General features: G+C 40.3%; 1 protein-coding gene across 4 annotated transcripts in view; it reads left to right on the forward strand.

Moving 5' to 3' along the window:
• The window catches only part of LOC136881317 (galectin-8), a 366,233-nt gene that overhangs the window by 307,501 nt on the left and 31,092 nt on the right, over window positions 1–27,640 (forward strand). For 3 of the 4 annotated variants that reach the window (XM_067154126.2, XM_067154127.2, XM_067154128.2), the window contains one exon: window positions 494–1,255. The exons of the other annotated variant lie outside the window; for it this stretch is intronic. In XM_067154126.2, coding sequence (XP_067010227.2) covers window positions 494–950 — 457 coding nt within the window. In that variant the 3' untranslated portion in view covers window positions 951–1,255. Of the gene's footprint in view, window positions 1–493; window positions 1,256–27,640 lie in introns of those variants that run through there. 4 annotated transcript variants of the gene reach the window in all.

Below are 27,640 nucleotides of genomic sequence, written 5' to 3' on the forward strand. Positions count from 1 at the left end.
TCTGTTAAACCTATGTCCACTCTTCCAATAATTATTTGAATGTTATGACCTACTTTAATGAAGTACTCCTTAATGTGGTTCTTCTCTCCTCACTGGTCCACTTAGGGGGGTGGGGGGAAAGGGTGGGGGGCAGGCTTGTCAAATACACCAGTCAGATCCTCCTTCACTGCAGTTGCCATGTTAAATTTCCAGGTCGTCAGAAATTTATGAATTCCTTGAGATATTATCTTGTTAGGAATTTGAGATACACGACTGTAAAATATAAGACTGCTCTTCCCTATAAGAAGGGAAAGCTTTTCAAATTTAGAGTAAAGCTCTGCATTTGACTTCAGGCAATATTCACTTTCAGAATTTTGACAAGGGCAGAGGTTCTTTTGTTAGGAATTTTCTCTTTCATTTGCATCCTGTCTATCTGTAGATAGCTCTCTTGTTGTAGTTATTATTATTATTATTATTATTATTATTATTATTATTATTATTATTTATTTTCCAGGTTTTTCATCAATCTTCAGAAAGGAACACAAATATGGCCTCATCCTCCTATTGCACTTCATATCAATCCTCGATTCAGAGCAAACGGTGGAGTAATACAGAATGCATGGGTGAAAGGGAAATGGGGTGCTGAAGTACTGTCAACGATACATCAATTTAGAGCAGGGCGTCCATTCTCAATAAGGATATCGTGTGAACCAGAGAGATATGCCGTGTCTGTTGATGGTGCCACACCACTTTACTTCGATCATCGTTGTTCACCGGATATAGTCAATGCGATTCGAATACAGGGTGATATTTGGATAAAAGATATTAAATATGTGAAAACTGTTGAGAGTGTGGAACGTGCTGTGAATGTGAAAAGTGCTATGAATGTGAAAAGTGCTGCGAATGTGAAAAGTGCTGCAAATGTAAAAAGTTTCGGGAATCTGAAACGTGGTGGAAGTGTGAAAAGCTGAGGAATGATGGTTCTGTTTAACAGAAAATGTATGATACCTAAAGCCATGGTACACATGGTGGTGCACAGGATGAAAGTGCAGCTCTCTGGTCTGAGCAAGCTGATGAAACTAGTCCATCCCTTCTACTTAAAGGATATTTTTCTTTAAATATTGAAGTGTACAAGAGGGAAAACCTTCAATATTGTAGGAATCTCTTACCTTTCATGTAAGAGGGATAAAACTACCAACTAAGCACACAAGATTTGTATATATTTCTTTTTATAAAATGTGTTATGTTTGTATTATAAAAGTATTAACTAACTGTTCTTTATTTTGTTTTTCTTTGTGGTACTTCTTCAGTCTAATTGAATTGCTCTGAGATTTAAGAAAATGGTGTTCACTTTCCATTGCTTCCTGTTCTGGCATAGTGACATTCTGGGAAAATCTCTCTGAAGTTAAGGTAGGTTATCTATTCAAGTTTATTATATTGCTTTGATTTTCTAGTGTTCGTATAGTACTATTATTGTAGTTCACACTTCTGGATGTTAGCAGTCGCACGTTGGAATTCCATTCATCAATGGCTAATTGGTAGAGTAAACCAGATGTTCCCATTGATGTTCAATCTTGAATGGTATTGAACCAAGACATTTCTGTTCTTCCTGCACTTCCTTTACAAACTAACTTGCCTTGAAGAATTTATTGAAGCACATCACTTTTTTGGATTCCTCATTGGGTGGCCTAAGTAAGATTTTTTTCTTGTGTTTTTTCTGGAATCTTCCTCTCATTTCCTCATTTCTTTTAAAGATCATTCTGTATTTGTTCAGCTCAGGGAACTTCAATAATCAATGGTATGTTGACATCTTAAATGTTTTTTTGAAACTACTGAAGCTTCCAGCATCTATACCAATGGTGTTAATATCTAGGTTCCAAATTTTTTTTTAAATCATATCTTCTTTTTTTTAGATAGAATAACCTGAAGAAGTATAATAAATCACTCTATATGAGGAAAGAAAGGAAAAGTAATTTGGTATACAGGAGCATAGATAGTCGATAAGAATGTTGCTAGAAAAAAAAAAAAAAAATCAATATTGTCTTCATTAGTAGCAGAGAAGGGTGACTCAGAAATTTGGAAAGTGCTGTTCGCACAAGAGGAGGAAAATTTATCAATAAAAGTGGAAAGAAACTCTAGACTGGAGCTATGTAATATTCAGGCCTCCGTCTACTCAGAAAGTAGGAATGCACTGGAGTCTGTCTAATGCAAAATCAAAAATGAAATTGAAAAAAGACAGGTTGTTGTTGATGAAGTCTGTTGACAAGTTAAACAGTGGAACACTCGTTCAAGGAAGGAGTATAGGAAAAGACATAATTGCTTGCATTACCAGCCTGAAAATTAGATAGCTCTATTTCCACTTTTGAATCTTTACCTTCACCACCACATCTCCTCCGAAGCACTTGTCATTACCTCGCCCACCTTCTTCCTTTCTGTTGAAGGAAGATGTTTCATTGAAATAGCTTCTTGGTTTATGCTATTCTAGTCTATAGTGTTTTTCTCTCTTCACTTAAGCAAGTTGCTCTTAGACATGATATGGGCTTTTGGGCTATGTTGTGTCACGAAAACAAGGTGAATTCTTTTCATTTTGCAGAGAACTTTGCTCCGTGTCTTCAGAAGAAAATCTCAACTGTTTGTGAGGAAGTCTTCCACAACAACAAGGGTTTGAATTTAAGAATGTTTAACCATTGGAGCTGTAGTGGTACGCTCTTTCGTCACCAGGTGGTTCGCTGTATGCAGGCACAGTACTCCAAGCGGAAGCCGGCAAAAGCATTAAATTCCAAATAAGATGTTCTATCACACCGTGTGTGCATAAGAAGTATCAGAAAGGACATCAGGGACAAATGTGGTAGAAAAAATATACGTAAAGAGTTTACCTTGTTTTCTTGACATGGCAAAAGCCGAAAAGCCCACATCATGTCTAAAAGTACGGGCCATTAAAGCATCCATGTTAACAACTTGTTCTTCTTTGTTTCCTCCTTGCACATCTTGACATATTGTCAGAGTTAATCTTTAGTTAATTGTATCATGGTTTCTTTTAAGAAATTTGTTTAGGTGTATCTACAAATTTATTCTTTAACAAACTTCTTTGCATAGAAGATAAGGTATCTATTTTTAGCAATTTACTTTCAACTAACGAGAATGAATCTACTGTAGAATAAACAGATAATATTCATTTGCACAATTTCTCAGGACTGCTGTATTGTAAACAAAGATAACTCATTGTTGAATAAGTACAGTTGGATTTTTCTTCAATAAAAACAACTGAAATGACATAAAATAATGATCAAATCAGCAAATGACTATGAATATATTTCATTTGTCTTGAAATGTACAAATCTGCATTATTATTATTCTTCTTCGGTTTATGTGGCTCACAGAGGAATAGAAAGTGCCTGGGTTGGACAAGGGATTACTTAAAGCAGCTATTAGTAGAACAAATTTGGAAATTCTATTTCTTTCGTTTTTTAAAATTGAGAGATAGAAAATTTAATAGAATAACAAAGAATAACTGAAAATGTTAACGAGCTCATCAGCTCTTAACAATGCCTTGGACTTAGAAGTCTAAATCAGGTATAAAATAACTTGGGGCAAACTCCCAGTTGTTAAATTACACATCAGAGATCATAATTGAGTATAATTTTGTGAAAGAGCAAGGTTTACTCCAAGCATGTACACTTCATAGGAGCCTCGGCTCCAGAATACAAGAGTCTAGCCTCGAACAGGCAGTCGATTGCTTTTGATACACTTAATTACACTAGGCAACCCATAGGGTGATCCCACTTCAAAGTGTTCATGCACGGTTGCTCCATGGTGGGCTTATCAATTGCAGTGCTCCACAATAACATTAATCACTGTTCCCAAAGGAAACCAAAAGAAAGACACAGTTACCCTAAAAATAATTAGGGATACACAGGGGCATAATTACCCATACTACAAAGCCTTAAGGATAAAAGAAAAGGTTACACATAGCAGGTCATTAACAAAAGGAAAGGACAGAAAACACCAGCACTCCTTATAGAAATTTCTGAAAGGACAAAAACCTAAGTGAGCTTAAGCACCAATGACACAGGGGCTAATCCCCTATTAAAAAGGGCGACTAAAGGAGGAATATTTAAATCCAAGACAAGATTTTCAAAATTTAGGGTTCAAAACTTTAGTCACCCAATTCAAAAGTTGAAGGGCAGATCACTGAGGGTTGCCACTCAGGTTCCCTTACATTACATACTTCCCAGTAGAGAAGAGAAATAGTCTGAATACTGTGCAGAAGGTCCTACATTTCAACCACCGAAATACAAAATTACATTAAGAAATGGCAGAAACCTTCCCCTCGAACTACCTGCAGGCACGATCACATATTTAGATAAATTCTGCCCTTATCTTGCATCGCTGGATCTTCAAGTAGGCCGTGCCCCTACCTCCCTAGCCCTCTATGGCCTCCATCAGGTTATACTCTTAAACACTGGAGCAATTAAAAAAAACAGCCCTAAAGTGCCCTCCTTATATAGTTCCATAGGCGAAAGTTCCAGATCAACTTAAAACTACAGTATTCAGATAGGCTGACTTCCCATACACAACCCCTGGGTATAATTGGCTAGAGAACATATTATAAGCATATGACAGGTAGATTACAATAGAGGAGGATTCAGCTGAAGTGTTGCCAACTTTGGTACATTAACAAAACAATCCTCAAAAGAAAAGGTTTACCAACTCCCAAAATAAACATTTCTCTGGTAATTAGTTTGTGTCTAGTCATAAGGTTGCGTTCACAAATCGATGGTAGAGCCATCTAACCATCTAAGAAGAAAGTGTTCGAAAGTTTAAAAGTTCATGGCTGTTGGCATAGATGGCCACAGAGAAGGCACGCAGTTTTAAGTAGCTGGGGAATTATTATTATTATTATTATTATTATTATTATTATTATTATTGCTGGGCCTGTGGTGTAAGGGTTCGATTCCAGGCCAGGTCAGGGATTTTTACCCAGACCTGAGGGCTGGTTCGAGGTCCACTCAGCCTACGTGATTACAATTGAGGAGCTATCTGACGGTGAGATAGCGGCCCCGATCTAAAAAGCCAAGAATAATGGCCAAGAGGATTCATTGTGCTGACCACACGATACCTCGCAATCTGCAGGCCTTCGGGCTGAGCAGCGGTCGCTTGGTAGGCCAAGGCCCTTCAAGGCCTGTAGTGCCATGGGGTGTGGTTTTTTAAAATTATTATTATTATGTTGAAGTTTAAAGTGCTTCATATGAAAAACATATTTTAGGCTGTTGAATGTTCTTTTGTATTTTTATGTTGAGATATTTTAAAATTATTTACTTCTTTGTTATGAAAAAGTATGTAAAGAAATGGAGCTGTAATATACCAGATACATTGACACTGAAAAGAGCTAAGGGATCAATACAAGAGCAAAGTAATGAGGAGGCACTTGGAGGTCAAATGTTGAGATTTAAGACTGAAAACATAAATGCATGTAGGAAGAAGTTGCTTACATATAGAATTTTATTGGCAAGTATCCAAAATTGAGTAAAATTGGACTTGGACAACTTCAATCTTATCATGGTACAACTATAAAGAATCGTAATCTATGATCTTCATATCCATATTGACGAACTACACAATTAGAAATAGGAAAGGATTTCCACATATCAATACTTATTTATTGCACTTATTATGCTACAGTATCGGTTTCAACCCCCTACATAGGGTCATCTTCAGCTGAACGATACATTCACATATATATCATGAAGCTATGATTAAGATTACATTGTCTGGGGAATGCCATATGATAAATAAATATTTGATCACGTAAAAATGGGGCATGTCAAAACGGGAACTGGCGTGTATGTCACTGTGTGACAATGCAATTGTGTGTCTATAATGATATGCTTTATGTCTTAAAATTACAATACCAATATAAATGGTCCGTTATTGGACATTATAAATTTTCCAGCTAACTCATTCTTGGTTACCAGCGTTTCGCCCTCGTGTGCTAGGGTGGGCTCATCAGTTGGTACCTAGCACACCTACCAATACGCTGGCTAGTGCATACCGTGGAGGCCACTGCATAGGCTAATTGGAGCCACCGGCAGTGCCAATGCACTAAGAGACTTTGTCTCATTATCAAAAATTGATGCCTGCTTGGCCATCAGATGATATAGATGTTGATTCCCATAGGGAATCTGAAATATTTGTCCTGAATGAGCAAATTTACAATAACAATATAAATGGTCCGTTATTGGACATTATAAATTTTCCAGCTAACTCATTCTTGGTTGCCAGCGTTTCGCCCTCGTGTGCTAGGGTGGGCTCATCAGTTGGTACCTAGCAGCGGCCTCCACGGTATGCACTAGCCAGCGTATTGGTAGGTGTGCTAGGTACCAACTGATGAGCCCACCCTAGCACACGAGGGCAAAACGCTGGCAACCAAGAATGAGTTAGCTGGAAAATTTATAATGTCCAATAACTGACCATTTATATTGGTATTGTAAATTTGCTCATTCAGGACAAATATTTCAGATTCCCTATGGGAATCAACATCTATATCATTGTCTTAAAATTAGTTTATAAAACACTATCTCTCCTTAAAACTAACTTGCAACTATATATACATAATTTTATTTTAATTTTATTTAATTTTTTTTTTTTTTTTTTTTTTTTTTTGCTATTTGCTTTACGTCGCACTGACACAGATAGGTCTTATGGCGAAGATGGGATAGGAAAGGCCTAGAAAGTGGAAGGAGGCGGCCGTGGCCTTAATTAAGGTACAGCCCCGGCATTTGCCTGGTGTGAAAATGGGAAACCACGGAAAACCATCTTCAGGGCTGGCGACAGTGGGTACAAGTATATAAGATAAAAACAATATATGTAGGAACACTTCATGCACATGAACGTTCGTGTCTTGTGTGTTGTTCAGTTCATCGGTTGACTTCCGTGTTCAAGTCTTATTTACATAGTTATACACTTGGTTGATATTTTTGGAGCTTGAATGATAATGATTTGCTCGTAAAATTATCACGTATGTATAAAAGATTTTGTCTTCATGTATATACGTAGAATAAAACACTTTCCAAGTTTAAAAAGAGTGCCAGGCGTATGGATACAATTAGGCTAAGATATGTATATTCAGCGCTGTTTTGTGATGAATCTTGTTGCTTTATGTTAAAACTGAATCATGTTGTCCTGTGACATCCGTAAAATTTGAGTGGCATTGGATTCAAAGTGATGGCTCCTTTCCCATCTGTAACTGTGCAGTGGTGTTATATTATCCGTGGAAGATATTGAGCTGTGAGTGATATTTTATGTTGGAGGAATGTCTAAGGATTGTGTGTGCTAATTTGAATATGTACTTACTGTTATTGGTGTGGCTGAGTTGCGTTTGATATGCAAGCTTGTTGTGTACTGCTTCGTGTTCTTCTTGGGCTCATACTAGCTGCTGTAAGGGGAAGGGAAGGAGGGGTAGGGAGAGTTGCTGTTGTGGGGGTAGAGGTGGAGCTAGGTGTGTTATTTGATGTTTCTCTGTCGCGTGTCATGTTTTGTTTATTGATTATCTTAAGGTAAGTGTTTTTAAGGGTGGAGATGACTGTATTGAAGATGATGTTAGTTTTTTCTGAAATTTAATTTATGTTGAAATTTGGATTAGTATACTGATCTAGAGTAATGTAAAATTCTTCTGTTATGTTGAGCAGGGGGCCGTTGGGGTTTATGTTCAGGATTTGCATGTCGTTCTCGATGTTTGTGAAACTGTGTTTATAGTCTTCGGCATATTGGCCTATTGAGGAAAAATGATTGTGTTTTACCGCATTTATGTGTTCATTATATCGGGTTAGAAAAGTCCTACCGGTGTGTCCGACGTAGGTTGTCTCACAGTTATTGCATTTAAAACAGTATACCCCTGAGTGGTTGTATTTATTGTTGCTGTTGATTGTTCTGACGTGTATGATATTGGTACTGTTGTGTGTAGTTTTAAATGCTATTCTTAAGTTATGTTTTTTAAAAACATTAGTTATGGTATATGTGTACATTATTGAAGGTGAATAATGTGCAATCTTTCTTGGGTTTGTCTACTTTCATTAATTTGGTTTTGAGTTGGGATTTTATTTTGTGAATGATTTTGTTAACCATTTCTTTCTTGTATCCATTATTTTTAGCTAAGTCATGAATTAATTGTAGGTAATTCTTTGTTTAAATCTTCTTTTGTTAACGGTACCTAAATGCTCTATGTATCATGATGTAGTAAGCTTCTCTTTTGTGCGTGTTGGGGTGAACGGAGTCTATTTTAATTGTGTTTGAGGTGCGCGTGGGTTTTCTAAATATTTTGTAAGAAAGGTGGTCTTCATGTATGGTTATCGTTTTGTCAAAGTAATTCAGAGTGCGATTGTTTTCAGTTTCTGTGGTAAATTTTATGTGAGGGTCTACTATGTTGAGTTTATCTAATATATCGGTTTCATTTGTGGACCTATTGTCGATGATGACGAAAATGTCAACAAATCTACACCCAAAAAAAATATTGTCTATTTACTAATTGATGTGTGCTCTAAATGGTCTATGTAAATTTCGGCAAGTATACCAGAGGTGGGAGATCCCAATGGTATGCCTTGTTACTGGATGGAATTTAAAGTAGTTGTTACTAATGGCAGAATCAAGTAATTTAATGAACTCTTCTATTTCTAAAGTGCAGAGTGCTGTGACTTTTTAGATTTCTATTGTTCGTTTTGTGGGAATGTTGGGGTACATGTTTATTATGTCAAATGATGCAAGAATGTGGTATTGTTCAATCTTTAATCCTTTTGTTCTATTACAAAAATCTATTGAATTCCATATTGTTTTATTAGCTGAAAATACGTAGTGCTTTTTAAGGAATTTTTGGATAAATTGCGAGAGTTTATAGGTTGGGCTTGCTATGTAGTTTGATAATAGGTCTCATTGGTATGTGTTCTTTATGTATTTTGGGATAAGCTTGTAGCCTGGATTAATTTTCGCAGCCAGAAAGATGCATAAAAGGTGAACGCCGAAGTAATAATAATAATAAAAGATAAGCATCACCATCATTCCGATACCAGCAATGCGGTATTAACGGTATCGTGCAAGTTATCAAAACACAAAGCAAGGATAAGGTTGGCTACACACATAAAATAAAATCGCAAATGAAATAAAAGATGCGGATAGGATACTTAAAACTTAAAGGTCTAAATGACAACTACAGACAGAAATAGTGTGGAAAGCGAACTTGGACCCTATGAGGCTGTAAGATCGTAGGATGTTATAAGGAAAAGAACGTACTCACCCATACCCTTCATATAAAATATAATTAGAAAAACAAAGAAAAGAACAGAAACCTATAGAAAACAGTTCGTAAAAAAGGAACAGAAATACAACTGCAACTTGAATCTTGAACAATAAACCAGATAGGATATAACAAACAATCTTCTGGATGGTCCATCATAGGACGACTACAAACTTTTCTCGTAATTTCTTTATACAGAGCTACTGGACGCAACCTGACGGAAAATTAACACATTGCAACATTAAGGATAAAAGAAATTTTAAAACAAGAAAACCTCCAAACAAAAGGTGGCCTCGTGTAACACAGAGGCATAAATGAAATAGCCCAAACTAAGATCCGCGGTGATTTCCTGGCAGGATAAGAACATTGACATTTCGCGAAATTTAAGAAGAAAGGCCGAAACACATGAAAGTTAAATTTAGAAAGAAAAAAAAAACAAAATCACAAATTACCAAAATGTTAAGATAATTAAACGTGCTTACCTTAGGGTAGGTTGGCCCCGTAGGCCCGGACCGTGCGCACCGCGCATCCGACCTCTTCGAAGATCAAAAACGAAAGACGCTTAACAGAGCCTTGCTCTTGCTAAGGAGCCAAAAAGCCAGAAATTGGGAAATACTCAAACAGCCAATCAGGGAAGCTACCTTGTTTCGATCCGAAGTTTGACCAATACAAATTAGTGTTATTTTCACCAATAGAATTATAGCACCAAATATGGTAATGTGGGAAATTCATTCTAGAGATTTCAATTGCGAAACTCAGTGATTTCGTGATTGAAGCCTCCACGTGGCACTACAGGGTGATACAAAAAATGGATTACAAAAAAACATATTACTGGAGATCTCCAATATCAATGTCAGTGATTAAGTAAATAATTCTCTCTTCAGTGAGTCCTGAAAATACTTTAAAATACAACTTCATCAAAAATAAAAAACACAAATTTTTACATAATTTTTACAACAACAAAAATTTAGTCGAATTCTTCAAAAAATGTTAGTTCCTTAGTTTCTTTTGTCAAGTCAAAAATGATTCCGCCGACTATCAACTCACCACCGGTGGCAAGCTTTAGCAGTTGGTGTTTGAGGATTCATTACTATAAGTTTTGAGGATTCTACTTCATTTAAAAGAATGTATGTTTTAATAAGGCTTTGAAGTTTCTTATTATGAGACAATGTAATCTTAATCATAGTTTCATGATGTACAGAATGTATTGTTCAGCTGAAGACGACTCTATGAAGGGGGTCGAAACCGGTACTGTAGCATAATAAATGCAATAAATAAGTATTGATAGGTGGAAATCCTTTCCTATTTCTAACTATAAAGAAAACAATCTACTCGATGAAGTATCACGGTGTGACATAAAAGAAAATTAGAAGGCACAAGCCTGTAAGGAGCGCGCACTCGCGCGTCAAACACAACCAGATCAGCAAAAATTTTAAAAATCAATGAGTGCAGGATTTCTAACAAATGATCCTTAATCCAATGATATTTAAGCTAAATATTTTGCAAACCGAGCTCAATAGCTGCAGTCACTTAAGTGTGGCCAGTATCCAGTATTCGGGAGATAGTGGGTTCGAACCCCACTGTCGGCAGCCCTGAAGATGGTTTTCCGTGGTTTCTCATTTTCACACCAGCCAAATGCTGGGGCTGTACCTTAATTAAGGCCACGGCCGCTTCCTTCCCACTCCTAGCCCTTTCCTGTCCCATCATCGCAATAAGACCTCTCTGTGTCGATGCGACGTAAAGCAACTTGCAAAAAAAAAAGAAAATTGCAATGGTGTGAACTTTACAGAAACCTCCATATACCGTTCGCTCCACCGGAAGTTTTCTGCCAGCACACTGGCATGTGTGTACTACAATGCATTTGAAAAGAACTTCACTATTGCACTATATGTAGAAACAAATAAATTGCACATAAAAAAAAGAATAATGGCACAAAAGTCACCGGTGATACAGCAAACCTTACTCGTGCTGACGTAGAAGACAAGAAGTTTATTGAGAGCTATATCGAGCGAAATATCTCATTACTCTATTTAAACATATTGTTTCGGCCTCTTGAGACCATGGTGAGCACTTGTCAGCCTTCCTGGATTTCCAGAACTCTTCCATTTTCATGGAGAATGCAATTCTTTGCTCTTCAGACCACTTTGCACCAGGTCATCGTCTCAGTCTTTTCGGAAGATCTTAAAGCCGTGTATCCAGGTCCTCTGAACTTGCTGCTTTCTTGAACCAGTGTCTGCGACACCGGTCAGATCCTCCTTCACTGCAGTTGCCCATGGAGTGGTACATTTCCAAGTTATGAGAATATCAATTATTTGAGATATTCAGGTGTTAGACATTCGAGACAGATGGCTTCGGGTAATATTCGCTCTCAGAATTTTGACGTGGGCCAAAGAACTTTCTTAGGAATTTCCTCTCTCTCATTTAGATCCTCGCTACCTCACTGTGGTGAGTGAAGGCCAAGGATTCAGCAGCATAACTGGAAGGATTCAGGACATACTACTGTGGTGCAGTGGCAGTGCCACAGTACCAATGTGGATTGGAATGTTTTATTATTTATGTTACCGTGTTTTGGTGGTAGTTATGCATGAAAGAAGGTGCTGGGTGGTGAATAGGTCTCAAGCTACTAAAGTGAAATTAATTTTAAAAACTTAACAAGGTTATATTTTCTTTTCAAAATTACGTAACAACAACTAGAACAGGTACTTAGTAGCCGAAACACAATTGAAAAATACAATTTACATAGGTACCCCATTTGGGGCTTCAAAAGTCAGAAACATAATTCTTGGGCAATCAGCTCAGTTTTACCTCAAACACAATTTTAACAGAGGGGCAGAAAACCCCATTCATACCTAGGAGCCCTTGCTCCAAATTACACTGAAAAGCCTCCTCGAGGCATACAATATACCATTTTCAAAAGAGCCACTCGCTCTCAATTTTAAGCCTCTCCCAGGCCACACCAAACTCCACTTTTAAGCTGTCCTCAAAGGACATATACACAGGGGTAAAATACCCAACCTACTGAGGTCTATTAAATGACAAGAAGGTTAATACATGACCTCTAAAATACGATTTGAGGGGAGGCGAACTTGCACTCCTAATACACTTTGTTCAAGACCTACTTGGCCTTAGGCCGTTAGTGCAAGGGCTAATCCCATACTACAGAGGTGACTTAAGAAAATAACAATTTACATTACATTACGGAAGAATTGGTTGAGAAAATAAGTTCACCTCCAGACAATGTGAGTGGGAGCTCGAGAGGGATAGCACTCTCTATCCCAGTATGTAGCTTTACAAGAGAATAGATGAAAAGAGAAGTTACATTTTAGGAAAAGGTTACATAGTGGAACGCTTAGAACCCGCCCCGAAAGTTAAACTGCTGAACTAGCAAAGAAAGAATTTATTAATCGGCCATTACCTTGTTGCTGACCGCTGCCGAGGAAAGAGGCGCTTCCCGCCTCCTGCTATGTACTTAATACACTGAAAGATGGAACAGAAGTGGCGCAGAGACCCAAAAATCAGCAGTTTATATCCTCTCGCGGAAGGTTCTAGGCGTTAGGGGAAAGAAAACACCCTCCCACAAACTCTTTATTGGGTAGGACCCCGCAACAGATTCAAGTTGGGGGAAGATACACCAGATTGGTCAGAAATTAATAGAAGAAATTCGGGATTGGATACATTCATAACAAGGGGAAGAAAGGGGTAAATATTGCCAACATAAACAATGACTGAAAGAAATTTAACAAAGAACAAACTCTTGAAATTAAATTTTCTCCAACAAAATAGTTCTTTGACTCCGCACTAGGTTGCACTATTGTTGATCTTCAGTAGTGTCCTCTAGGAGAGAAAGTTTACACTTCTTACTTCAAGCGAAACAAAAACACATCAAAAATGACACAGTTCAAAAACTCAAAATTTTCCACGTGGTGACATCTTCTGATAAGGTAAAGAATTAACAGCGTAGATAAAGTTCAGACTTCCTCCAGCAGAGGAGTTTCGCCTGGCGCAATTTTTAAATTAGCGGCGTGGAGGTGTACCGCCCGGTACAGACCTCCCCCCCCAAAAGTTCCTCCAGTGATGACACATGAAGTCAGTTTGAAACAAGTTCCAAGTTATGATGTGAATATGAAGATAGATTGCAGAAGCATTTATGAGATTTTCTAAATTTAGTTTGTTTCAATTTCAAAATTTTGTTGTTGCAGGTGAAGTATAGTCTTTAAGTTTGTAGAAGTAGAATTCTGAAGATAAATTTCTAATACTTAAAAGTGATGAAGAATTTTGCAATGTCCACCAAATATTTCTGTAGAATCCCCAAGTGTAGTCATTACTTATAGTAACTGTTCATGTAGTAGATGGTGATGAAGTGGGATGGCCAGACCGGCCGTTGCGGCTTGCGTCCAAAGGAGGCCGCTCGGACCCCTCAAGTACCCTGAGATACCGCTCGCCCGCACTATGAGGGGAGCAGAGGTGTTGAAGCACGCCGCGCCCGCGGTGAACATATACAGGCTGCGGGCAAGTAGCAAATCGTGCGCCGCACATCAGCCTTGGCCGGGAGGAGAGCTCCGGCTCGCCGTGCACACGCCGTTCTCGCTGGGGCCGAGGGGGCCCGTCCTCTGCTCCACTTGCTGCACGGCGCCGCGCGGCTGCGGGGGCACTGAAACATTAAAGCTTGGCGGCAGAATTGTGTTGGACCATCATCTTCTTTGAGGGTACAGGCTTGTGGAGAGGTTGAGGGGCCAGCGGCGTGCGGATATCCATGGCATTTACTCAAATCAAGCCACAGTGTGTATTGAAGCAGGAGACGGGAGCGTGGTAATGGCCGAGGCAAGGACAGAATGGCAGTTTAACGGATCGGGGAAGGTTTTACACGAGGCTTACATATAAGACCAAAATATTATAGAAGGGGCAGAAAGCCTTAAAAGTTGAACTCAAAAAAAATATAACCTTCATATTCCTTTCAAATTATATGAAGCAAGTTGACACAAAATTTACACTGGTTTCACCTGTGACAGGTGAACCCTAAATATCCTCTCGGTGGCTGGATTGCTTACTAACAACGTAACTGGCGTAAGAAAATCGAGAATTATACAAGGCCCATGAAATCTGGGGGCAAGCTTGCCCGCGGGAACAAAATTCTTGACCATCACCTGGTCACCTACCTTCAAAGTGGTGGGTCTCCGTCCACGATCATACTTTTCCCTAACCTTTTCATGAGACACTTTAAGATTAGCTTTAGCCTTCTTCCAAAGATCTTTAATGTTGTCCGGATCTATTGTCTCGGGTAGAATGTCATTCAAAGACCAGAGGTTAGAGAGCGGCGAGTTGGGAACAAACTTGAACATCAAAGAAGCTGGAGTAAACTTGTGAGATTCATGAACCGCCGAATTCAAAGCAAAAGCTATCCAATGCAGGGACGTGTCCCACCTGGAAGGATCTTCATGATGATAGGCAATGAGTGCGGACCTGAGATTACGGTTAACCCGTTCAGCCAGAGAAGGTTGAGGGTAATAAGCAGAAGTAGTTACATGAGAGATGGACAAGTCAAAACAGAATTTACGAAATAAATTTGATGTGAACGCCTTAGCATTATCAGATACAATATATTGACACGGACCAAAAGAAGCAAAAATAGAATTTAAGCAAGTAATGGTTGACTGAGCGGTAGCCAGCTTAGTCGGAAATAACCAGGAAAATCTTGTAAAACCATCTACACACACAAAGATGAACTTGTTGGCATTGCCCTTTGACTGGGGGAAGGGTCCCACATAATCAATATACAGGCGTTCCATGGGGCGCGACGCTTGATGAGAAGACAAAAGGCCTACTTTAGTGGACATGGTGGGTTTACTGATCAAACAAGATTTACAAGCTTTTACAAGTTCCCGAATTTCACCGTCCATACCTTTCCATATGAACATTTCACGAATCTTTTCACGAGTTTTAAAGATACCCAGATGCCCTCCTAATGGGGTCTCATGATAATACTTGAAGATCATAGGTACAAGAACCGCTGGAACAACAACTTTCATCAACTTATCATGCCTCGAAGGGCAACATAGAACACCATTCCTCAGAACATAAGGGACAGCATGTTCCCCAGAAGAAAGGGTTTCCATTATAGGAGCCAGCGTCGGATCTTCACGTTGGTATTTCTCAATATCCCTAAAAAGCATGGGAGCATCTGTTAGGATGGCATTAACCTCGGATAGTATGGACTCGGAAGGTGATGAACTGTCGACCGGTTCGTGGGTTTCGACGTCGTTATGAAACATACGGCTGAGTCCATCAGCAACAACATTTTCGGTACCTCTGATATGTCGTACATCAAATTGGAAGGCAGAAATACGGATGGCCCAACGGGCTATACGACCAGTACGACGCGGCCTACCTAAGACCCAGCTTAAGGCTTGATTATCTGTCTCCAGGTCGAATTTGACATGTTCCAGATAGAGACGGAACTTTTCTAAGGCGAATAAGACTGCCAACCCTTCGAGCTCATAGATGGAATACTTGGCTTCTTGAGCCGATAGAGTCCTAGATGCATAGGCGATGGGACGCCTCCCTAGTTCAGTCTCTTGAAGAAGGACTGCAGCTACAGCTGACGACGACGCGTCCGTTTGGACGATGAATTTCTTCGAGAAATCAGGCATAGCAAGTACAGGGGCATTACAGAGAGCTAATTTAAGATCTTCGAAAGCGGCTTGTTGAGAAGGTCCCCACTCGAATTTGATGCCTTTCCTACGAAGAAGGTTTAAGGGCGCCGCTCTATTAGCAAAGTTAGGAATGAACTTCCTGAAGAAATTCACCATACCAATGAACCTGGCGATACCTTTAATGTCCTTGGGAGGTTTAAAATCACGGATGGCCTGTGTTCTAGAATGATCAACTGCTACACCATCGGGTGACACAATATGCCCTAGGAAAGACATAGAGGGCTTAGCGAAGGCAACCTTGGACAACTTAACAGTTAACCCAGCCTTACGAAGGCGATCGAGAACTTCTCGCAGATGATCTAGGTGTTCTTCAAAAGTCTCTGAAAATACTACGACATCATCTAAGTAGTGATATAAGTACTCGAATTTGATGTCGGAGAAGACCCTATCTAGTAGCCTAGTGAGCACAGCTGCCCCCGTGGGGAGCCCGAAAGGCACGCGGTTGTATTCGTATAAGTTCCAGTCCGTGGCAAACGCTGTAAGATGTTTAGACTCCTCGGCAAGGGGAATTTGATTATAGGCCTGATTCAAGTCCAAGATGGTGAAGAACTTGGCCTTACGAAACCATGAAAAGCAAGAATGAAGGTCAGGAAGGGGCACAGATTGCAACACCACCTTCCGATTGAGAGCCCTGTAATCAATGACAGGCCTGAAGCCTCCTTGGGGTTTCGGGACTAGAAAAATAGGCGAAGAATACGCTGACTTAGAGGGCCTAATAATACCATCCTTCAACATCTGATCGATGATTTCTTTCAGAGCCTTCATTTTAGGTGGAGATAGCCTATACGGTGGAAAACGGACAGGAATCGAGTCCGTGACCTCAATTTTGTATTCAATAAGGTCAGTAACACCAAGAGTATCAGAGAACACCTCGGGAAACAACTGACACAGTTTGCGAATACTATCAGCCTGCTCCTCAGGTAGATGTCTAAGGTCTAACAACATCTCATCCTGGGTAGGCGAAATAGATGAACATGATACAGAATTACACTTTAACAAGGGAATTCTACAATTGGACGCAAATTTGAATGTGCACGACCTACTCTGGAGATCGAGCACAAGACCAGTGTGAGAAATAAAGTCAGCTCCCAATATAATGGGGCAAGACAATTGCTTGGCCACAAACAATTTAACTTTCCATGTAAACTTAAAAACACGAATTTTGACCAGTAAGGAACCTAGAATTTCTAATGGAGATGAATTAGCCGAAACGTATTGAACAGGAGAAGAGACATAGTCAGGGAGTTTACAAACAGATTTCAATTTAGAATACCAATCAGCCGAAATAATGGAACAAACACTGCCTGAATCTAAGAGAGCTGTTATAGGCTCGTTATTTAACTCAATCTTAAGAAAAGGAACAGGTGCGGGGGTATCCGCCGCAATCCTAAGACACTCTTTGGGGCATTCAAAAGATGTATTCAAAGACTTATCGTTCCCTGAATTCTCGACCTTTTTGCCAGGGGCTGAGCCTTGGGAAGCAGAATTAGTTGACTCAGCCGCAGCCACTAGTCACTTTTGATTGTTGTTGGAAGTTACACCAGAAGTTGAGCAGGAGGGGGTGCTATTCGAATTGGGACAATTCTTTGCGATATGTGAGAAAGCCCCACATTTAAAACAGCCTTGTGATGAACCCGCTCCATTATTTGCCCTACTAGACTTGATCAGAGGACACTTGTTGCGCAGATGGTCAGGCGACCCGCAAGCATAACATTTACGGGGATTGACTGGTCGGCGAGGTGGAGGCCGAGTGTTACTAAAGGAAGGCGGGGGTTCTTTCGCGACACGCAAAGAATCGGCGTATCTAACTCCTTCCGCTGAGACGGCCAATGCTTCAAGTTCAGAGAAGGTTTGCGGACACGCCGCGAAACACAAATATGACCTATAGGGAGGTGAAATTCCCTCTACAATAGCCTGTACAATCTGATCTTCAGGAAAATGAAGGGCAAACACCCTAGTATAAAACTTAATGTCCTGTATGAAATCAGCCAAGTTTTCATCCAAGCGCTGTACACGATAATAGTACTTCTGAATAAGGGAGGACCTGGCCCTAGCAGGGATGAAGTTAGCTAGCAAGTGGGCATGGAAATCCTCAATAGATGATTGCTCGGCAATGGCTCTTACGATTTTATCAGAGAGAATACCAATAGCATAGGGATAGATAATTTGCAAGATTTGACATGGAGAAAGAGAAAAAACAAGGGCATGATCCTGAAATTCCACTAGAAATCTTAAAAATGAAATTACATCACTGGTGGTATTAACGGAAAACTTAGAGATACCTCTGAGCAACATTGCCAATGGATGAGGCAAGCTGCTAAACCCGGGTGACATAGTAGGTAAAGGTTTCAATGGTAATGAAGTTAAATCAGAACGGATGTTACTCAATGATGCACGACGTTCAGATTCATTGTCCAATGGGGCAGGGATAGTTTGAGCAGCAACGGTTATTCTATTAACTTCTCCCTTGGGAGGCGCTTCCTCACTACCAGAATTCACTATGGTGGGTTGATCAGATTTGGGAGGAACTTCCCCAGTTAACAATTGAGTGACCTTACTAGATAATTCGGAAATATTTTCCAGGAGCGTACTAGCTTCCTTCCCCTGAACATCATTCAGTTTTAGAGACAACAGATCGTTAACCCTATTCGAAAAATGATATAGCCTACCTTGCACACGCTTAATTTGATTCGGAGATGGATAATTTTCATCAAAAAAACTAACTACAGAAGCTAGCCCAGTAACATTCTCCGTGATCGTGGAAAGAGAATCGTCAATTTCTTTCTCACCCAAATTGGGGATGGAAATGGGCAAATCAAGGGACTCTCTAAGCTTGTTAGTGTCTATTGCAACCGTGCCTCCAGATTGCACATTTCTGATAGTTAATTCATAGATCAACTCCTCCTTGCGCAAATAGTTAAGAAGGAGAACATCGCGAGGGCCGGGCATGGTGACAGAACAATTTTGAAAAACTCAAAAAATTCCAGCAACTGGGAAAATAGTTAGAGTTCGGAACAAACAATATTTAGCCGTCAAAAGGGGCTAAATTGAGACCCATTCAACCACGCTCTGCTACCACTTGTTACCGTGTTTTGGTGGTAGTTATGCATGAAAGAAGGTGCTGGGTGGTGAATAGGTCTCAAGCTACTAAAGTGAAATTAATTTTAAAAACTTAACAAGGTTATATTTTCTTTTCAAAATTACGTAACAACAACTAGAACAGGTACTTAGTAGCCGAAACACAATTGAAAAATACAATTTACATAGGTACCCCATTTGGGGCTTCAAAAGTCAGAAACATAATTCTTGGGCAATCAGCTCAGTTTTACCTCAAACACAATTTTAACAGAGGGGCAGAAAACCCCATTCATACCTAGGAGCCCTTGCTCCAAATTACACTGAAAAGCCTCCTCGAGGCATACAATATACCATTTTCAAAAGAGCCACTCGCTCTCAATTTTAAGCCTCTCCCAGGCCACACCAAACTCCACTTTTAAGCTGTCCTCAAAGGACATATACACAGGGGTAAAATACCCAACCTACTGAGGTCTATTAAATGACAAGAAGGTTAATACATGACCTCTAAAATACGATTTGAGGGGAGGCGAACTTGCACTCCTAATACACTTTGTTCAAGACCTACTTGGCCTTAGGCCGTTAGTGCAAGGGCTAATCCCATACTACAGAGGTGACTTAAGAAAATAACAATTTACATTACATTACGGAAGAATTGGTTGAGAAAATAAGTTCACCTCCAGACAATGTGAGTGGGAGCTCGAGAGGGATAGCACTCTCTATCCCAGTATGTAGCTTTACAAGAGAATAGATGAAAAGAGAAGTTACATTTTAGGAAAAGGTTACATAGTGGAACGCTTAGAACCCGCCCCGAAAGTTAAACTGCTGAACTAGCAAAGAAAGAATTTATTAATCGGCCATTACCTTGTTGCTGACCGCTGCCGAGGAAAGAGGCGCTTCCCGCCTCCTGCTATGTACTTAATACACTGAAAGATGGAACAGAAGTGGCGCAGAGACCCAAAAATCAGCAGTTTATATCCTCTCGCGGAAGGTTCTAGGCGTTAGGGGAAAGAAAACACCCTCCCACAAACTCTTTATTGGGTAGGACCCCGCAACAGATTCAAGTTGGGGGAAGATACACCAGATTGGTCAGAAATTAATAGAAGAAATTCGGGATTGGATACATTCATAACAAGGGGAAGAAAGGGGTAAATATTGCCAACATAAACAATGACTGAAAGAAATTTAACAAAGAACAAACTCTTGAAATTAAATTTTCTCCAACAAAATAGTTCTTTGACTCCGCACTAGGTTGCACTATTGTTGATCTTCAGTAGTGTCCTCTAGGAGAGAAAGTTTACACTTCTTACTTCAAGCGAAACAAAAACACATCAAAAATGACACAGTTCAAAAACTCAAAATTTTCCACGTGGTGACATCTTCTGATAAGGTAAAGAATTAACAGCGTAGATAAAGTTCAGACTTCCTCCAGCAGAGGAGTTTCGCCTGGCGCAATTTTTAAATTAGCGGCGTGGAGGTGTACCGCCCGGTACAATTTATATTACTAATTTTCTCTCTATGATGTGCATTGATGTAGATCCAAATTCCTTAAATACATTGCCATCGGTGACTGTGATGGCAAAGTTTTAGAGCCAAGTGAAATATTTTGTTTGAAGCCAACATGGCAACCTGAAGTAGGGTTCTTTTCCTAGTTACTCACCAAGTCAAACAGTGACAATTTTAGGACCAGCTCCACCAATTTCATACAGAAGCTGGGTTCTGCAAATTTTGTATTTTGTTTGCTCCTGCAGCCAGTGATAGAATAGGCTGCTGGCTACTAAAACTTCTGATAAGAGCCATTGCATAGTATTTAAAATGCCCACGAAGTAATTGAGTTTAAGCATGTAGCCAGTACTGTATGACATATTTGCTGCTAAACAAACCGAAGAGTTTTTGAAAGACTAAGAATAAAGACATTAGGACAGTTTGTTTAGAATGATATGAACAAAGCAGTAATAATAGACAAAAAAAGATTCCAATAATGAAACATTGTTTAGTGCCCGAAACCATTTACTACTAAGAGCCCGTCATGACAGGTCCATTAAACATCAATAACTCAGTCGAGCTCAAGTGCTAGAGAAATTTTATGAATATGACAAACAGCTACATCAGCTGTATGTTGATTTTAAACAGGCATATGACAGTCTAGATAGGGGTAAAATTTACAAGATTATGAAAGAATTTGGAATCCCAAGGAAATTGATTAGATTAACAGAAATGACTTTGAAAACAACGGTATGCAAGGTGAGAGTGGAGCAAGATCTGTCAGAGGAGTTTTTAGTGGGGAGAGGACTAAGACAGGGAGATGTACTTTCCACACTTCTTTTTAACCTAGCATTGGAAAAAGTAATCCGTGAATTGCCCATCAACCCAGGGGGAACCATTTTGAACAGATTAGTACAAGTGATAGCATATGCTGATGATGTAGCAATAATTGCAAGAAATGAAAGAGCTCTTGAAGAGAGCTACTCAGTATTAGAAGGGAAAGCACGGGACCTAGGACTAGAAGTGAATATAAACAAAACAAAATATATGAAGATGGGAGATACAGAGGGAGTAAGAGGAAGGACCCCAGTAAGATTAAATGGGAAGGAATATCAAAGAGTCACATCTTTCAAATATCTAGGCTCTATAATAACAGAGGACAATAAAACCTCCGTAGAAATACAGGAGAGGATAACAAGTGGAAACCGATGCTTTTACGCCTTGCAAAATATGTTTAAATCCAGGAATGTCAGCAGGAATACAAAAATTAAAATATACACAACAGTACTAAGACCAATAGTTATGTATGGCTCAGAATGCTGGGTGATGACCTCCAGAGAAGAACAGTGGCTGTTACGGTGGGAAAGGAAGATATTGAGAAAGATATTCGGTGCAGTAAGAGAGCAGGATGGGTGGAGAATGAGGACAAATGTAGAGCTGCAAGGACTGTTTGGCCAGCCAGATATTGTTGCTAAAATTAAGCAGGGAAGAATTAGGTGGGCCGGTCATGTTCAGAGAATGGCAGAAACCTGCACCGTAAAAAAGGTGTTTATAGGGAAACTTGATGGAAGGAGGAGAAGAGGAAGACCCAGGAAAAGGTGGATTGATGATGTTGAGGATGACCTTAGAAAGTTAGGAGTTAAACGTTGGAGAAGAAAAGCTGAGGACCGAGATGAATGGAGGCAGGTGATAAAGGAGGCCAAGGACCTACAAGGACTGTAGCGCCGACCAGTAAGTAAGTAAGTAACTCAGTCGAGCTGCTTCTATCAGGTACTTGGAAGAGTTTTTTGAGGTCTTCTCGCTTTCAGAATAGATACAGGAGATAAAGGTCTACATAGCACTTCCAGAAGGCAAACCTCAATTCCATCATAAGCCCTACAATACAAAATGAATTAATTTCATCCATTGAGGAAGTTATTCACACGATCATAGACAAATACACTATGGTACTGACAAATGAAAGTTATCTAAAAGGAGAAGATCAAGAATTACTCAAGATATTCAGGTTGTTAGACATTTCAGACAGATGATCGTAAAACATAAGATGATGCTTCGTCATGACAAGTGAAGGCTTTTTCAAATTTAGAGTTCAGCTCTGCATTTAACCTCGGGCAATATTTGCCCTCAACGTAATTTTGTACATGTGCATTCCATCGGCTAGAACAGCCACCAGAGTTCATTAGTGTTATTAGGCCTGAAGGTTATATAAGGGGCGTGCGCAGCATCAAATGGTCAGAATTCCATGTGTTCATGTGAGACAATGTTATCAGCACTTGAGCACTTGACAGATTTTGAAAGGGCCTCACTGTGGGTCTGCATGTGGCCGTCTGGTCGAATCTTGCAATATCGAGGCATGTGGAGCATTCAGATGGGACAGTAGACCGTTGTTGGACTGAATGGGAATGTGAGGGGAAACCACATGTGTAGACAAGGTTCCGGTCGACCAAGTCTGACTACACCAAGGGAGGATCGTCGTACTGAGTAATTCCTTAAAACAAGCACCTGGCATCTGGATACAAGTACTGGACTCGCTAAAACACCCTGTGCCATCCCGCACCATTGGTCAAAGACTAGCAGCAGCCGGACTACTGAATGGCTGTCCCATGTGTAAGCTGCCTTTAACGCCACAGCACATGCGGCTGCGTTTGGAGTGGTTTCGTACCCGTGAAGCATGGTCTACTGACGAGTGATGTCCCATAATTTTCAGCTATGAATCCCGGTTCTGTACTGCCTTGAATGACCATCGTCTGTGAGTATGGTGGCACCAAGGGGAAAGGACACATTCTGACAAAGTTTTGAAGAAAGACATCAGTGTTTCTCTGGCAACATTGAGCGGGAAATCATCGGGTATGACTGCAGGTAATCTAGTAGTGAGTCTAGGAACCCTGACGGCACATTGGTACATCATGGACACCCTGTGTCCTTAGGTGTTGCATCTCATGAGAGATGAGACCATACCCTAGTACCATTTTTCAATAGGACAACACATGTTCACACATGGCACATATCTCTATGAACAGTCTTTATGATGTTGAGGCTGCCAAGATTTTCTGATCTGTCTCCAATAGTATGTGTGCGACCAGCTCAGATGTCAACTCCATCCCAGTCACAATATCCAGGGTATTGGGGGCCAGTTACAACTGTTGTAGACCAACTTGCTCAGGAGGGAATACAACACTTGTTGACACCCTTCCTAATCGAATCACTGCATGCATCCAGGCCCAGGGGGGGGTGCAACATCCTACTGACTAGGGACCAGCAATGTGATCGTACTGCCTACTTCGTTGTTTTGCTTGATTTTGTAAGCACTGAAATAAAAACTCGTAACCCCTCTTATCACGTATGTTTCATTTCACTTCCTCTCCTAGGTGCTTAACTATTTTGTCCATGTATATTTACTAACCAAAATTATTTTCAGATCTGTTTGATGAAACAGCATACTCCAGCATAACAGATTACGGGACATTATGTAACAGATAATGTGAATAGGACTACCTTCATTATCAAAGAAGAATTTTTGGGTTTGGTATCAATGAACTCAAGTACAGATATGAAAGGGGGAACTGAGCAAGAACCAAACACCCTGGGTCGATACTACAGTAACGTTTGTGTGAACAAGGATTGGATGTCAGATAGAATATGTCGAAGTTTAGTGGTGTGCATTCTCTCATCATAAAAGGTTCAGCCACTGGCACTCTAAGGTAAGTTGTATCCTGGTATGGTTATGAAAACATATGGTGAAGGATATTAATCCTGAGCAATAGCAAGTAGATGACTATGAAAATGGCTACAAAAAGTACATAAAATAGTGTACTCCATAGATGAAATCATTCAACTCTTCAGTGAACCTCAGAAGATGGCAAGCTATTGTCAGAGTAGTGGTGTCAGATTATACCACACACAAAATAGAAAGGACGTTCTCTCCTACGCATATACATCCCGCAATCAGGAATTACTTTGCGACAGTTTTTGACGTTTCTTGACAGAAAAGTTGAACGGTCACAATGTCACCCTCAGGCTTAATATCCTTTGTTTGAAGGCCTGTCATTGATTTCTCTTTGTGAATTAATACAGAAAGGATAGTATTCCAAATATACCATTGAATTTGGAAGTTATTGTACGTGTTTTTTGCAGCAATCAAGAAACTTTAAAAACAAACTGTTGCAAAGTAACCCCTGCTTACAGGATGTGATTGTGCTACTATGCAGGTTGTCAAGTCACCGGTAAATAGAGAAATTGAATGAAAATCAACAGAGATTCTCAAAGTCCACGAACATTACTACCGGTAGATCCAATCTATACTGCAAAGTTCCAGTGCTAGAATGACCTGCCCACAGATAACAAGGAAGGCTGCTCTACAGTGTTCTATACAGTGTGTACAATTTCCATTCCTATCAGCACCTTCATAGCACAGATCGAATAGCCCAAACACTATGATGGACCAGTGTGTAGAGTACCAGCAGTTATCTGAATATGCATGATCGAGAGGAATTGCAAAATGAAATGGAAAGTTACCTCACTCCTTAGGTCCTTGCTGCCAATATTCACAGCTGTTCCACACGGTGAGTTAACCTCCCTAGATCACGTGTTACGCAGACGTCTGCTCATGATCCCCTTTGGGATAATATTCAGATCGGCAACCTTTCTACTACGATGAAAAGGGCATGGAAGGTCAGACTTCATTTCTGCCATTTTTGTTACAAAGCCATCTTCGATCAGATTAACATGTCATTTGTACTTGCGTATAAGTTGGAAATTTTATTTTGTTTAATTTCTGTTTTGTAGCATTTATTGATTGGCCCAGTATAGATGGAAATATTCGAGGTTTATTTTTTAGAATTTTTCCCTACACAGTAATTCATCCAACGTTAAAAAAGTTATTTGTATCCTGGATTGTAGTGCCTTTTCCCTTGACCTTAAATGCTGATTGCCATTTAATTGTATTCAGTCCCCTTCGCGTGATGACAAATTGATGTTATTTGCTTTACGTCCTACTAACTACTTTTACGGTTTTCGGAGAAGCCGAGGTGACGGAATGTTGTCCCGCAGGAGTTCTACGTGCCAGTAAATCTTCCGACACGAGGCTGACGTATTTGAGCACCTTCAAATACCACTGGACTGAGCCAGGATTGAACCTGTCAAGTTGGGGTCAGAAGGCCAGCGCCTCAACTGTCTGAGCCACTCGGTCCGGCTTCATGGAAGATTACACAGTAAAGTCTACCAAGTCTTGACAACCCAGCGGCTATTGACAGTGAGGTACAGAAACTAACAGCCTCTATTCGTACAGCTGCCAAAGCCGCCACAGCACCACCCACACAGAGGAAGATCGAAGATCTACCGGACCGAATTAAATTCTTAATAAAGTTGAAAAACATTGCCCACTACAGATGGCCAGAGACCCGAATGGAACAGCACAAAAAGTCATACAACACATTATGAAGAAAATGTACCGCAAAGATTCTGGAGTGCAAGAATGAGCAGTGAAACACTACACTCCGTAATATCTCAGTACAAGATAATAGCTTATGGAGGATGACTAAAGCTCTCAAGAGAAAACCTAATGTCATCCCTATATTACATGAAGAAAACGGCAACATAACAGCTGTAACAAACACAGAAAAGTCTGAACTACTATCTAGTATGCTAGAGACGCAGTTCCAACCCCACAAAGACGTTTACCCTCAATTCACACAAGCCATAGAAGAGGAAGTAAAGAAAATACGTGCCAAATCCCCCAAATCACAGTCCGGGAGATAAGAAACATAATAAAATGCCTGCCGAACAACAAAGCCCCCGGTCCCGATGGAATTAGTAATGCAATAATTAAGAACCTCCCACCAGCAGCACTGGAGAGACTTTGTGCTATCTACAACTCCGCACTAAGAACAGGACACTTCCCCACCCAGTGGAAACACGCTAAAATTATCACTCTCCCGAAACCAGGGAAGAAGAGGGATAATCCCTGAAACTACAGGCCCATCAGTCTCCTGGATGGACTGTGAAAAATCGTGGAAAGACTGATATACCGCAGACTAATGACAGACGGCAACATACATGATGAACTCCCCAAACAACGGTTTGGGTTCTGAAGAGGACACTCCACGGTCCAGCAACTGATACGCATGGTAAATGCTATCACAAAAACATTAAATACAAAGAGAGGGAGAGCCATTGTATACCTGGACGTAGCCCAGGCCTTCGATAAGGTGTGGCAAGACGGCCTGCTATACAAGCTAAACTCCAAAGGTCTCAAGCCGGTCTACTGGAGGCTGATAGACAGCTACATCAGAGATAGAACATTTTACGTTGAGGTAGCAGGAGAACAATCAACAATCCGACAAGCGAGAGCGGGTGTAGCCCAAGGCTCCATATTGGGCCCCTACCTCTACCTACACTTCTGTGCCGACATACCAACCACAAACAAAACCGAACTCGCCTTATATGCTGATGACACAGCAATAATGGCAGTCATTTCAACCTTCCATGGTTACACAACAGCTCCAGGACGCCCTCGATCACCTTGAAATGTGGTGCTGGATGTTGTGCATCAAAATCAATGCTAGTAAGTCCACAGCCGTGTACTACATCAAGAGGTATGAGCACAAGCCCACAACAAAGCTAACGTTCAATGGAGAGGCTATACCGTGGGCAACCGAAGCGAAGTACTTGGGGGTTGTCTTGGACAGAACACTGCAGTACAGGGCACACACTTCAAGTACCCCCTGGAAAAATCACAAAAAGCCTGCAGGGTAATAGAATGCCTGATAAACAGGAGATCAGAACTTGATATCAGGAACAAGCTACTGATATATAAGATGCTCCTTAGATCCTTCACTCTATTCGCATCAACAGTGTGGGGCACGGCTAAGGAATGCTATATAAAGAAGCTACAGAAATATCAGAACAAAGTCCTTTGGACAATCGTCAATGCCCCTTACCACGTGCACAGCCGAGAAATACACGCACAACTCGGAATGCCCACCATTAAGGTGCCCGTACACTTGAGAGTAAATACTGGCGAGAACCTCTCGATAGCAGTTACTCGCCAGTGGACACAGTGCTGAGAGCAGCTATTGGAAATTCCTTCACAACTCTCCGAGAGCTA

This window comes from Anabrus simplex, chromosome 9, assembly GCF_040414725.1.
Source record: "Anabrus simplex isolate iqAnaSimp1 chromosome 9, ASM4041472v1, whole genome shotgun sequence".
In the NCBI taxonomy this organism is placed as follows: Eukaryota; Metazoa; Arthropoda; class Insecta; order Orthoptera; family Tettigoniidae; genus Anabrus; species Anabrus simplex.